Below are 13,097 nucleotides of genomic sequence, written 5' to 3'. Positions count from 1 at the left end.
TTTGAGTGCCTGTCGACTATAAAATGCATATTTATTGTAAGCACACATAAAAAATTCAGTGCTGCAACATAAAACAAGGCTCATTAAATTTCAACTTAATGAAATAATTTAGAGTATATTTTCTTACCGTGGCATAATTAAATTACAGACAGATTTTTCCTTGTTGACGAGATTTAAATGTATCTGGTGGGCCAGCAAGATGACAAAACAGATGAAGGCACTTTCCAACAGACTAATACTCTGAGTTTGATCCCAAAGTCCCATATGGTATAAAGAGAGAACAGTCTCTCACAAGTTGTTTTTGTTGATAATTCATAGCTGTAATTCTGCTGCTGTTATGTATCGTAATGTAAATATTTATGTTTTCTGTGGTCTCAGATGACCCCTGTGAAAAGGGTCATTCAACCCCAAAAGTGATCATGATCCACAGTTGAGAACCACTGATCTATAACACATTTAATGAGAATCATAACTCTACTGGCATAAGTATATAAACAAACACATGAGATAATGAAATTCAGTTATTGATAACAAAATATCAACTAAATATAGAAAGATTGAGTTTGATAGAAAATGATTGCTGGGTGCTAAAGCTAGTGTGTGCCCACTTGGCTAAGAAAAGGGCATTTACCCAGGTATGGTGATATAGCCTATAGTCCTGGTAACTGATAGGTGGAGGCAAAAGAATCAGGAGTCCAAGGTCAGCCTCAATTAAACAGTGAATTCAAGAATTGGAAAATATAAGGCTCTGTATCAATAAAATAAACAAGTATATTCTCAGAGTATCTCCCCAGAAAATATGAATTAAAAAGGAAAAAAAAAAACACATACATGGTAAAAGGATTAGGTAGGCCTTACCTTAACCAAGGTATCAAACGTAGCAACACTAAAATCAGAACAGTTAGCACTAACGGGGTCTCCTGATCCAATACAGTGAAAAGGATGCAGCGTGCAACTCATTTCCTTCCAAAAGGTCTAAGCATGAAAAATCATCAGACCACCTGACTTAATTAAGTAAGAGCCAACAGATGAACTGACCTGTGCTATCCAAAATGTCAAAGCTAAGAAACCTAAAGAAAGGTAGAAATCATTTTCCAAAGAGGCATTACAGTTACACACAATACATGACTGTGGGTTGATTCCTTGACTGGGCAAGATAAAGAGGGGTTGACAAGCAATACAGCAAGGATGGAAGTTGACCATGGACTACAGACCAAATAATAGCTTTTATGATGGTGAAAGGCCTTGTTTTAGAGAGTGTTCTCATTCTTAGAAAAACATTTAAAGCTATAAATATATAAGTGTGTGTGTGTGTGTGTATATATAACCAAATGATTTAAAGGTATAATTAGCTGCAGTTTAATTTCAAACTGTTCTAAAAATGATAAGGAAGAAAATGAGAATATGTAGCTACAAGGAAGCAAAACCAAGTGGATAAAGAAGGATTAGCACAACTTTTCTCTGAGTTTTAAATGTTGTTAATTTGAGTTCATTTGAGATAGCTTGTTCATGGGAAAAAAAATTAAAATCAAGGAAACCTTCCCATCCCCCATGAGTTAAGCAGCTTAGATTTTAAATGGGAAGGAAGGTTAGGGAATATTTCCACAATGACCCTCAAAAGAAAAACTGTGAGGCCAAGAGTGCTGGCACACACCCAGTTCAAGCCCCTGCAGAGGCAGAGGGAGGTGGGTCTCTGTAAGTTCAAGGCCAGCCTGGTCTGCATAGCAAGTCCTGGACATCCAAGGCTACATAACAAGACTAAAATAAAAGTTATTGACTCTTCTCCCTATTATATAATTTCAGTGAAAGGGAAACTGACATTTGAAAGATTATCTGAACTTGGTCAGCTTTCTTTCACTTTCTGTAGGAGAGAGACCAAGGCTGTGATTCTCCGCAATGTCACACCCCTCGCTGTGGCCTGGCGGATCTCCAGCCTGGAGCATCTAGGCGAGGACTTCACTGTGTCCATGCTGCAGGGCATCATCCCAGCCAAGGGGGAGTTTGGGCTGCAGGTGCACTTCCAGCCCACCAAACCTATCAACATCAAGAAGGCCATTCGGATCGAGGTGAGGACTGGCACCCCTGTGGACAGCAGTATCACTCAGAGCTCATTTCTTACTTCTAAAAACAGGATACTCAGTGTGGAATGAGCCCCTCTGAAGGCTCCAGGGGAGAATCTTTCCTTGTCCCTTCTAGTTTCTGAGGCTTAGGAGTATGCATGATGGCTTGTGCCTGCATCCCTCCAACCTTTGTCCCTGTCATCAGAAGGCTTTCTCCTGTATGTCTTCTCTAAAGCTCTTTTAGATGTCTTCAGGAAGACCTGTGTACTCGTGAGTTCTCCACCCACAGATCCAACTATATTGCCAAATGTGTGGTGAAGGAAAAGAGAAATTCTGAATTAATAGTTGGGGGCTGAAGAGATACTTGGTGGTTAGGAACAATTACTGCTCTTAAAGGGGAACAGAGTTCAGTTCCCGGCACCCATGTTGGATGGTTCGTAAGAGCTTACAACTCCAGCTCTGCAGATCTAACACCCACTTCTGGCCTCTGTGAGCAACTGCACCCACATGCACACAACCACACACATATGACTTTAAAGCTGTATTTCTTAACGATCTTAAATTGCGTGGCAGCTGTGAATCTCCCCTTGCTCATGGAATGCAAAATGGTGGCTTTGGTTTTCAACTAGAGTCTTCAACAAGATGGCACAGGTCTCCACCTAGATGCCAGAGTGTTGGATTACCCCATAAGCTCTTTCCCTGACTGGTGGACCTTTCATACCTCCTGGTCAGCAGTCAACTAGATAGAATTAGGTTGGCCTGCCAGCTGGAACCAGCTCAGTGACTCTTTGAAGCACTAAGGAAGGGCCCCCAACAGTGATAACAACAGGATCAGTGAGCTACTAGAGGCCACAGATCTGAAGGTAATTGTGATCACACATCTAAAATACCAGAAATTTCTGAAACAGAAACATTATGTACTTTATGTGAAGAATGTGGCCCTTTTTCTATAGACTGGGTCACAAAGAATAGAATAGCTCCAATTTATATAATGAGTAGAGCAAGTCGACTTAAAATGTAAGATTAGAAAATACTTACTTTAAGGTTCTCAGAAGCATTTGCTTGCCATCTCGGCTGCCCAGTTCCCACTACATGTTACGTAGTCTCCAGACTCCAGATACTCTGTGGGTCTTGGCTTTCCCTGAGGAAATCCTCTTTCTCTTGCAGGTCTTAGATGCAGAGAATCTTGTTGGTGTTGTTCAGCTCGAAAACATCTTGCTCTTTGCAGAATCATATGATATTGCTTTGGACATCACCTTCCCCAAAGGTGTGTTGAGCCCTTGAAAAGGGGATGATCATATATTGTCTCTGTTCTGGAGAGTTCTGGGTGGAGGGACCCTCCCGTGTTGTTAGTGTGATGGCCAGGGTTGCTGGGGTAGAAAACAATTTTGGTAGTGCAAGCCTAGAATGGTGTTGGCAACATCAATAAAATTCCCAGCATTCTCAGTAGAGGGTAACAGGTGGCTGTCATCAGTGTGAGATCTTCAGAGCTCTTCCCTGAGAAGCTGACAGTCAAGGTTTCTTTTCCTGCCACATTAGCTTTCTGGCACTACCATAACAAACCTCCTGAGCTAGCACAAAGTACAGCTACTAACGAAGCTGAGGCAGGAAGTTCTTGAGTTCAAGGCCGGTCTGGGTTACCTAATGAGAAACCCTGTCTCAGAAAGAGAAAGAAAGAAAAAAGAAAGAAAGAGAGAGAGAGAGAGAGAGAGAGAGAGAGAGAGAGAGAGAGAGAGAAAGAGAAAGAAAGAAAGAAAGAAAGAAAGAAAGAAAGAAAGAAAGAAAGAAAGAAAGAAAGAAAGAAAGAAAGAAAGAAAGAAAGAAGAAAGGGAAGGAAGGAAAGAATAAAAGAATGAAAGGAAGGAAGGAAGGAAGGAAGGAAGGAAGGAAGGAAGGAAGGAAGGAAGGAAGGAAGGAAGGAAGGAAGGGAAGGGAAGGGAAGGAAAGAAGGAAAAGAAGGAAGGAAGAAAGGAAAGAATCAAAGAAAGAGAAAAACCCCATGGTGTATTCTAGTCGTGAGGTCAGTTCAAAGCAGGTCTTACTGGGTCTCAGTAGGTGGATATCAAAGCCTTCCTTCTTGAAAGCTTTGCAGCCTTAGAGACCACCCACCCACCCACATCCCTTGGTTCATGTTCCCTTCCTAAATCTCGAAAGCCAGCCATCTGCAAGCAAGCCCCTGTCATGCTGCTGCCTCGCTGGCTCTCCCACTTCTGCTGCCCCCCTCTACTTTTATAGGGACCCATGTGGTTAAACTGGGCCTCCAGGGTAATCCGTGTCAGTCTTCACATGTAATGGCAGCTGATGACCAGCCTCAAGTCCATCCACTACCTTGAGTCCCCTTTGTCACACATTCACAGATCCCAGAGATTAGAATGGGTACCCTGAGGCATCCTACCTAGCATGCTGCCATAAGGCCTGAGTTGTGTATCTCCCCTGAGCATCTGATTCTCCATGACACCTCCCATCCCTGACAGCTCTCTTCCTCAGCAAGGTTATTAGAGCTATATTTTAGTCCGGTACCGTTGTCTTAATGTACAGAGATCTTTGCTGCAGCATTACAGTGAAAAGCGCCTGTCAAAAATAAAATAGTGCTATTGTAGAAGTAGTTTTGTTAGTTACTAAAAAGCATATCCTAGTGACCACTAAGATTGCATTTATGAAAAGTTTTAATAATCTGAGGGAATTTTTATACTGTAACACTAAGTAAAACAAAACCAAATTATATCTTTCCAGTACTGTAACTGTCAAATTCTCAAAATTTGGCTTAGAAAATTAATTAAAGGTGCTTACTAATGATTCAGAGGACCCAGGTTTAATTCCCAACACCCACCTGGAACTTCAGTCACAGGGGATCCAATGTCCTATTCTGGCTTTGAAGGGGTCCACTGTATATAATGTACAGACACATGTGAAATAAAAATAAATAGAGCAGTTTTTAAAAGATCCTAGAGAACTGGAGAGACGGTTCCTTAACACACACTACCCCAAGCATTGTGGCACACACCTTTAATCCCAGCACTTAGGAGGCAGAGGCAGACAGATGTGTGTGAGTTCAAGGCCAGCCTGATCTATAAAGTGGGTTCTAGGAAAGTCAAGGCTACACAGAGAAACCCTGTCAAAAAAAAAAAAAAAACCTGCTCCTCCAGAGAGCCTAAGTTTGTTTGATTCCCAGTGCCCATGTCAGGCTGCTTACAACTACTTGTCATTCCAGCCCCAGAGAGATCCCAAACCTGTGGCCTCTGTACTCACTTTCATACATATATACCCACACACAGACACATATACATACACATAATTAGAAATAATAGTAATAAATACAAATAAAGATTCTAGGGAGTTTAACTAATGATAGTCAAGACAAGGCAGTGGCCCCTGGGGGTGGAATCTCGAGGGAGGTCTGCGGCTGCACCAGGAGGCTTCCCTTTCCCTGTCCAGGCTTAGTCACAAAGGGTGTGTCCGGCCACAGAGTCCCCAGAAAAGAAGTTCTCCAAAGTCATCACTGGGGGATGATCGGCCGTGTGAACTTGAGAGGGAAGCCCCTACTCCGGTTCCCTTACCCACTCACCCTTACCCCATTCCCTGGCCTCTGCAGGAGCTGAAGGAAGTCTGGACTTTGGGACTGTGAAGGTCATGGATGAGATGAAGCAGCTCCTTCAGCTGAAGAACCGCGGGAAGTATGAGATCATGTACAGGTAATGCCCGAGTCCCAGGGGCGTGCTGCAGCTATCCCCATTCACTCTGGGAATGTGCTCTAAAGAAACCAGAAGCAGACTCAGTGAGTAAAGTGCCTGCTATTGGCGTGAGGACCCAAGTTCAGATCCCCAGGACCCACATTAAAAGTTGAGGCATTCATAATCTAGCCTCTGCATCTCTGGAGCTCTGGCAGCCAGTCTAGCTACTCTGCTGAGCAGTGGGTTCCCAAGAGACCCCGTCTTCTAAGGTGGAGAGCAATCAAGGAAGACACTTAGCAGTGACCTCAAGCCTGCACACACACAGCATGTGCACACACGCATGCTTATCTGCACGCACCTCTTCATACATGCACATGAACCACACACATACAAAACAAACAAACAAGCAAAAACCTGGTGCTGGGAGGTAGCTCAGTTGGTAGAAAGCTTGACGAGCACGCGCAAGGCCTTCAGTCTGATCACCAGCACCATGGGAACAGGGCGGAGTAGCATTCACCTCAGCAGGTGGAGACAGAAGGACCAGAAGTCAAAAGTCAGCCCTGGCTTCATAGTGAGTGTGGGAACCCGTTTCCAAGAAGGATGAGGAGCGGAGGAGGAAAAGGAGAGGAAGGAGGATGAGGGGAAGAAAAGGGAGGAGGAGGGAAAGAGGGGGAAGAGGAGGAATAAGAAGAAGGAGAAGAAAAGATGGATGATAACAAACAGCATAGTCTCAGGAATGACCCTGGTTTTTACCCTCCGTACCTGTGCACATATGTATGCCTCCGTACCTATAACAATATATGCAAATATGCACAAATATACACAGAAAAAAGCATAGCAGGCTTCGTTTGGCATGAATAGCTCCCTAGGGGTAGAGACAGGAATGCCCCCAAGAGATCAAACTGTCCTTTCTGGCATCATGGGTTCCCTGAATAATGGTTTAAACTGATTCTTTATTCTTGTCTTCCAGCTTCTCTGTGGACAACTTAGGGTTTTTGCCATCAAATTTAAGTTCGATGCTCTCCATCATACCCGTAAAAGGGACACTGACCTCATCAGATAAGCCCTTAACTGTTCAGATATACTTCCGGGCAAAAAAAGAGGTGAAGATTGAGCTCCAACCCATTCTGCGCTGCCAGGTAAGAAAGCTCAGGGGAGCAGGCTGCCTTGGCGGCAGGACTGTAGGCATCCCGATGGAAAGAGGGGTTGAAGAGAGGCTCGCCTGGGTGGCAACCAGAGAAACTAGAGCAGAGTTCAGTCCCAACTAACAGGCACAGGTAGGTCAGGAAGGAGGTGTGCAGAATCGCCAGAGAGAGGGGGGAAAATTGCCCACAAGGTTTCGTGGTGCCTAAGAAGCAAGGGATCTGTGTTCCGTCATCAGGTGAAAAACCAAGCAGAGCTGGAAGGCAGCACACATGGTTGGCCCATGGTAACATTTGTCTAGTAGAGAATAAATTCTATGTCAGTGTCTGCTAATCTTATTTGTTCAGTCATATGGAGAGCGGAGCGAAGAGGCTCCTTTCTTCTCCATTATGAAAATCGCAAGAAGACAGTGTACAGATGCCCAGCCTTTGACACTGCAACATGACACCGTCCTCTCACACTCAAGATGTGAATATACATACATACATATACATATATATGACATATGTATATATATACATACATACATATACATACATGTATACATGTATCCATGAGTGAGAATGTGTGGTGTTTGTCTTTCTGGGCCTGTATTAACTTCTCAGTATGATTTTTTTTTTCCACTTCCATCCAGTTACCCACAACTTTTAGTTTTTCTTTATAGCAGAATAAAATTCCATCACATGTATATACCTGATTTTCATTAGCCATTCATCAGCTGAAGGACATCTGGACCGGTCCTGTTTCGTAGGTTTTGTGACTAGAGCAGTAGTCAGCATGGATGAGCCTGTGTGTCTGCAGCAGATAGAGAAGCCGTTGAGTGCATGTCAGGACTGGCACAGCTGCGTCACATCTCTTTCTAGCTTTTAGAGGGACCTCCACCCTCATTTCCGTAGTGACCACATCCATTTGTAATCCCACCAACAGTTATGAGGCTCCTCCTTCCCTACATCCTCACCAGTGTTTGTTGTCACTTGTTTTTGGGGGTTTTATTTTTGTTTTGTGTTTTGTTTTTCTGATCTTACCCGTTCTGGCTAAGGAAGTTGAGATGAAATCTCGGAAGAGTTTTAATTTGCATTTCCCTGGAAGCTAAAGATGTTGAAAACATCTTAAAATACTTCTTAGCCATTTGTGCTTGTTCTTTTGAGGCCTCCCCGCTCGTCCCTTATAAATGCACAGCAGCTTTGGTTGCCCACGAAAAACCAAACCAATCAACATGCCAGCAGGGAGCAAGGAGGAGCTCCGCCCCAAACCGAGGACTTGTGGCCAGTTCATGGCTGAGAGGGGAGGGAGAGTCAGTTTCCTGCTAGGTTGGCCATGCTGTGATAGATGGCCCCACACCCATGTGCGTGTGTGAACAGCGCGCCAACCGGAATCAAAGGGTTATTGAAAGACAGAGACAACATGAAACTGGGAAGTGCATGTGGGACAGAGGGGAGGTCTGGGAGGAGGCGGAGGAGGAAGTGGTAGACGGACGTGGCCGAAATAAATTACAGGCATGTAAGAGTCTCAAAGAATAAGTTTAAAAGATTTTTTTTTTAATTTCACATTTTAAGTAAGCTTATAGTTTTATGTTGGGGCAAATTCATAACCTTGGCGGCATGTGGCCTATGGGTCAAAGGTCAGACCCACTTTGGAGAGCATGTCAGTGTGTCAGGCAAGAAGACACTAAGGGGAATTCTATGGCTGTACCACTGGCTAATATCTTCTCAAACCTTCTTCCCTTTTCTAGATTATTGAGCCCAATGTCCCAGATGGTGAGATCATTGCCAGCATCCCAATTAAGTTTTCTGTGAATGCAGTGTACTCCAAATTCACCATCAGCCCCTCCTCTATCATCAACTTTGGGGCCTTGATCTGCGGTACCAGGAAGAACACCACCTTCACCATAGAAAACCAAGGCATTACCGACTTCAAATATGCCCTCTACAGGCTGACAGGGGAGAGTCCAATTCATCAAAAGAAGCCGTAAGACAGGCTTTTGACTCGATGCTTTATACTCTACAATGAGCTGTGACATACTTTACCTAACCAAATTCACCCAGTCTTCTTGCCCAAATGAAGCAGACAGACACTCAGGGTTAGAATTGTCTCCTGAAAGATTATGTGGGAAATCACCAGCAAAGGGGTTGGTTCTAAAACACATTTTCTGATCATATGTCGGCATTTTCTAGCTGCCATAAGACACAGGATAGGTCCTAGCTAAGCAAATGTAAAGTGTTCTGGATGTGTGTGATGGTGCATACATGTAATCCCAGCACTCACAAAGTAGAAGCGGAGAATGAAGCATTCTATGTCATCCTTGGCTTCCTAGCAAGTTCTAGGCCAGCCTGGGCTGCTTGAGACTCTAAAAATTGAATGGGTGGATGGATGGATGGATGGATGGATGGATGGATGGATGGATGGATGGATGGACAGACAGACAGACAGATAGGATAAGATAGTGAGAGAAAGGGAAGAAAGCATGGGAAGGAAGAAAGAGTAAAGTCTTGTGAAGATTTTGGATTTTCTATTCTGTCCCGGTGTTTCTCACCAGTAAGTCATTGCCCTCTCTATCACCTGAGGGTATTGAGGGATGGTTACAGAAGAAAACTAAATCAAGAGAAGGTTTGAGCGTGTTTCGCTATGGAGATTGGCAATGGGTACCCTGGAGATGGAGGCAAGAGAAAGCAGAAGGAGGCCTTGAGCCCAGCAAGTGCCATGCCTGCTTTTGCCCTGTGGAAAGCGCTGGTCACCTCTGCTGCCTCTGCAGTTACAGTGGCAATACTCTCTTCTTCAATGTGTGTCTCCCATCTGGAGACTCAAAATGACAGATCTTTTGAGTGCTCTTGGCTCCCATTGGCTGGCTGTTTTCCCTGGAAACAAATTTTAAAGATGGCTTGACCAATTCCCAAGATGTGTCTACCTTGAATTTTTACTTTCTAGATGTTTTAAAATAAGCCTACTCCTCACAATGCTTATGATAATTTTATATTTTTTTCAGCTCTAATTTTCTATACTGGAAAAGTTTGGAAATATTACAAAATTTGGGGTTAAATTGCCTAAAATCTCTTCCAAATTTAATTTCAACAGCCTCACATTTTTTTTATCATGACTTAGCAATGCTTCTGGCTAATTGTTCTTTGTATTTTAATTTATTTTTACTTGGAGGCTGTCTCGGTGGTTAAAAGCACTCACTGTCTTGTAGAGGATCTGGCTTCAGCTCCCAGCACCCTCATGGTGGCTCACAATGTATGTAACTCCAGTTTCAGATCCAAATTCCCTTCTGGCATCCATGGGCAGCAGGCACAACACATACATGCAAGCAAAACACTTGAACACATACAAATTTTTAAAGTAAATATTTTTAAATTAATTAATTTATTTAATTGTTTTCCACTTACACTAATTCACACAAAACACACAAGGGGGTTGAACCTCAGATGTGCTCTGGTTATCAAACAAGTGAATACATAAGGTTTTCAAAATATCTTTGATGTACCTCAAATACAGTTGCATGCTCTAGCTACGGTAGTGTCTGGACAAACTAACAATTGGGTACATGGGTTCCTAGTGAAGTAAAGTTCTAAAACCTTTATCTAGCTACTATTTATACTAGCCTTTACATACATCGGGGCTATAAACATGAGTAATGGAGACAAAATTTATCATTTCATGCATAAAATAAAATCAGGTAAAAGACCTTGCTTTTTTAAAGATTTATTTATTTACTGTGCATTGGTATTTTGCCTGTATGTATATCTGTCTGAGGATGTCAGAGTCCCTGGAACTGGAGTTACAGACAGTTGAGAGCTACCTTATGTGCTTGGAATTAAAACTGAAACTGGTTCGTCTGGAAGAGCAGCCGGTGCTCTTAACATCTGAGCCATTTCTTCAGCCTCTAGTAAAAGACTGTGTGTGTGTGTCTGTGTGTGTGTGTGTGTCTGTGTGTGTGTGTGTGCATGTGACAAATTTCCAAACTGGTGCTTTCCTGTGGACACAAGCACTTAAAGTCTCTTGTTTCCTGTGCATGGTGCTGAGGGGTGAGCCAGGACCTCAAGTGTGCCAAGCAAGCACTCTATCTCTAAGCTTATTTATTTTATCTTTTAAGATGGGGTCAAATGAAATTGTCCAGATTGACCTAGAACTTGCTTTGAAGCCCAGTCGAGCTTCCAATTTGCAACCCTCCTGCTTCAGCTTCTCGAAGTAGCTGGAATTAGCAGGCTTGCACCAGGCCTGTTTGTTCATTTGCTTGCTGTTGTATGTTTTGTTGTTGTTGTTGTGGTGGTGGTGGTGGTCATTATCCAGCTTTCCATCACTGTAACAAGAAAAGGCAGGTAATAAATTTACAAGGAGAAAAGGTTTGCTTGGAAGTCCAATGATCAGCTGGGTCTGAAGCAAGGCATTATTTCATGGCCAGTGCATACAGCAGAGAGAAACTGCGCCCCTCAGAGCAGGAAGCAAAAGAGAGAAGGAAAAGAAGGAGCCTGTAGCACCCCCTCCTGGGGACCAAACCCTTAGCACATGGACTTTGCTTGAAGTAATTTTCAAAATCCTTATGGTTTTGTATTCCACAAGTATAATTACCCATGTCACTTCCTTATAATTGCTCAGTGAATTTAGTCAATGAGTACAAAGTTACAATGGCACTCTCATACCTTCCTGGACAAAGGAAAGCCGCCTCCTACCCTCAGAGCCTAGAAGCAAGGACCTCAGGCAGGCAGGGAGTGTCTCATGTCCCCACGAAAACCTGAGGCTGTAACCTTGCTTCTCTGATCAGGACCAGTCACACAAGGCACGGAAGAACCCGAGAGAGTGACAGCTTCTACAAGCCTGGACCTGCCAAACCTGCCAAGTTCTCAGAAACAATCCAGAAAGACATGAACATGACAAACCAGGTGAGAGTCCCTCATCACTAACAGAAACAGAGCAAACACTTCCCTACTAGAATAGACTTTTTTAAAAAATGTGTATGTGTGTGGATTTATGCACATGAGTGTAGATGCTGGTGAAGCCAGAGAGGCTGTCAGATCCTCTGGAGTGACAGTTACAGGCCTATGTTAGGGTTTTGTTGCTATGAATAGACACCATGGCCATGGCAACTCTTATGCAGGAAACACTTAATTGAAGCTGGCTCACAGTTTCAGAGGTTTAGTCCATTATCATTATGGTGGGAAGTATGGTGGCATGCAGGCAGACATGGTGCTGGAGAAGACACTGTGAGTTTTACATCTAGATTTACAGGCAACAGGAAGAGAGAGTGAGCCACTGGGCCTGGCTTGAGCTTCTGAGTGTTCAAAGTCCACTCCCAGTGACACACTTCCTCCTACAAGGCCAAACCTTCAATAATGCCACGCCCTAGGAGCCTGTGAGGGCCATTTTCCTCTCAGACCAGCACAAGGCAATTGTGAGCCACCTGATGTAGATGGCCCTAAACTTGGGTTCTCTGCTAGAATAGTCCATGACTCTAACCACCAAGCCATCTCTCCAGCCCCAGAACTTGACTCTTCTGTGGCAGGGCTATTGACTCATATTTGAAATCCTCACTTTTTGAGCTGAGGTGTGACAACCTTTCATTTGGCATCCTCTCCTGCTTTAAAGCCTTCATTGAATTAATTCTTCATACATTTTTAAATCAAGAATCATTTGTTTAGAGGAAATGGATGGCTGGAGAGAAGTCCTTCATTACCCAGATGACTCATCTGGGAGTCTCAGTAAAGCTTAGCGCATGGCAGACTTTCAGTAGGTAGTAGCCCAGTTGCGTCCCTTGAAGCTTCCATGCAGACCAGATTATGCCATAATGCAGTAGTACTATGGAACATCTCAGAAGAGATCCAGAGGGCATGAGAATGGGGTTAAGTAAGAAAATTCATTTCCAAGTGGAAGAACAGCAGGATTTGGTACCCAGCTCTTGTAATAGATTCTAAGAATGCACAACAGAGGCATTGAACAAGACACCAGAAGTCAGATTGCCTGCCACTGAGAAGCTTTGTGACTCTGAGAAGAGTAGGAATGAGCCTAAGAGCCAGGCTTACAGGCTATCTGTGTGGTGGAAGATCGCTTGGGTCATTACCTGTGAGGGGGAGTGCTGTGCATTGGTTGTCAGTCCCAGGGTAGGATTACGAGCACACACTGGCATCACACCTGGCAGGGGTATTCTGGTGCCCTCACCAGCTCCTACATCTAGCCGGAGATCCAGTGCGACAGGACACCCACAGCCCAAGTCATGCAAAACATCACTCAC

General features: G+C 43.8%; 1 protein-coding gene across 1 annotated transcript in view; it reads left to right on the top strand.

Annotated features, from left to right (window-relative positions):
• Positions 1–13,097, top strand: part of Hydin (HYDIN axonemal central pair apparatus protein) — a 355,607-nt gene that overhangs the window by 289,267 nt on the left and 53,243 nt on the right. Inside the window, exons 53-58 of the mRNA XM_021632513.2 lie at positions 1,868–2,066; positions 3,228–3,327; positions 5,653–5,752; positions 6,702–6,870; positions 8,607–8,842; positions 11,634–11,751. Of these exons, the coding sequence (XP_021488188.2) occupies positions 1,868–2,066; positions 3,228–3,327; positions 5,653–5,752; positions 6,702–6,870; positions 8,607–8,842; positions 11,634–11,751 (922 nt within the window). The remainder of the gene's footprint in view (positions 1–1,867; positions 2,067–3,227; positions 3,328–5,652; positions 5,753–6,701; positions 6,871–8,606; positions 8,843–11,633; positions 11,752–13,097) is intronic.

The sequence above is a fragment of the Meriones unguiculatus genome, chromosome 10, assembly GCF_030254825.1.
Source record: "Meriones unguiculatus strain TT.TT164.6M chromosome 10, Bangor_MerUng_6.1, whole genome shotgun sequence".
In the NCBI taxonomy this organism is placed as follows: domain Eukaryota; kingdom Metazoa; phylum Chordata; class Mammalia; order Rodentia; family Muridae; genus Meriones; species Meriones unguiculatus.
This window is presented reverse-complemented; position numbering and strand designations above follow the sequence as displayed.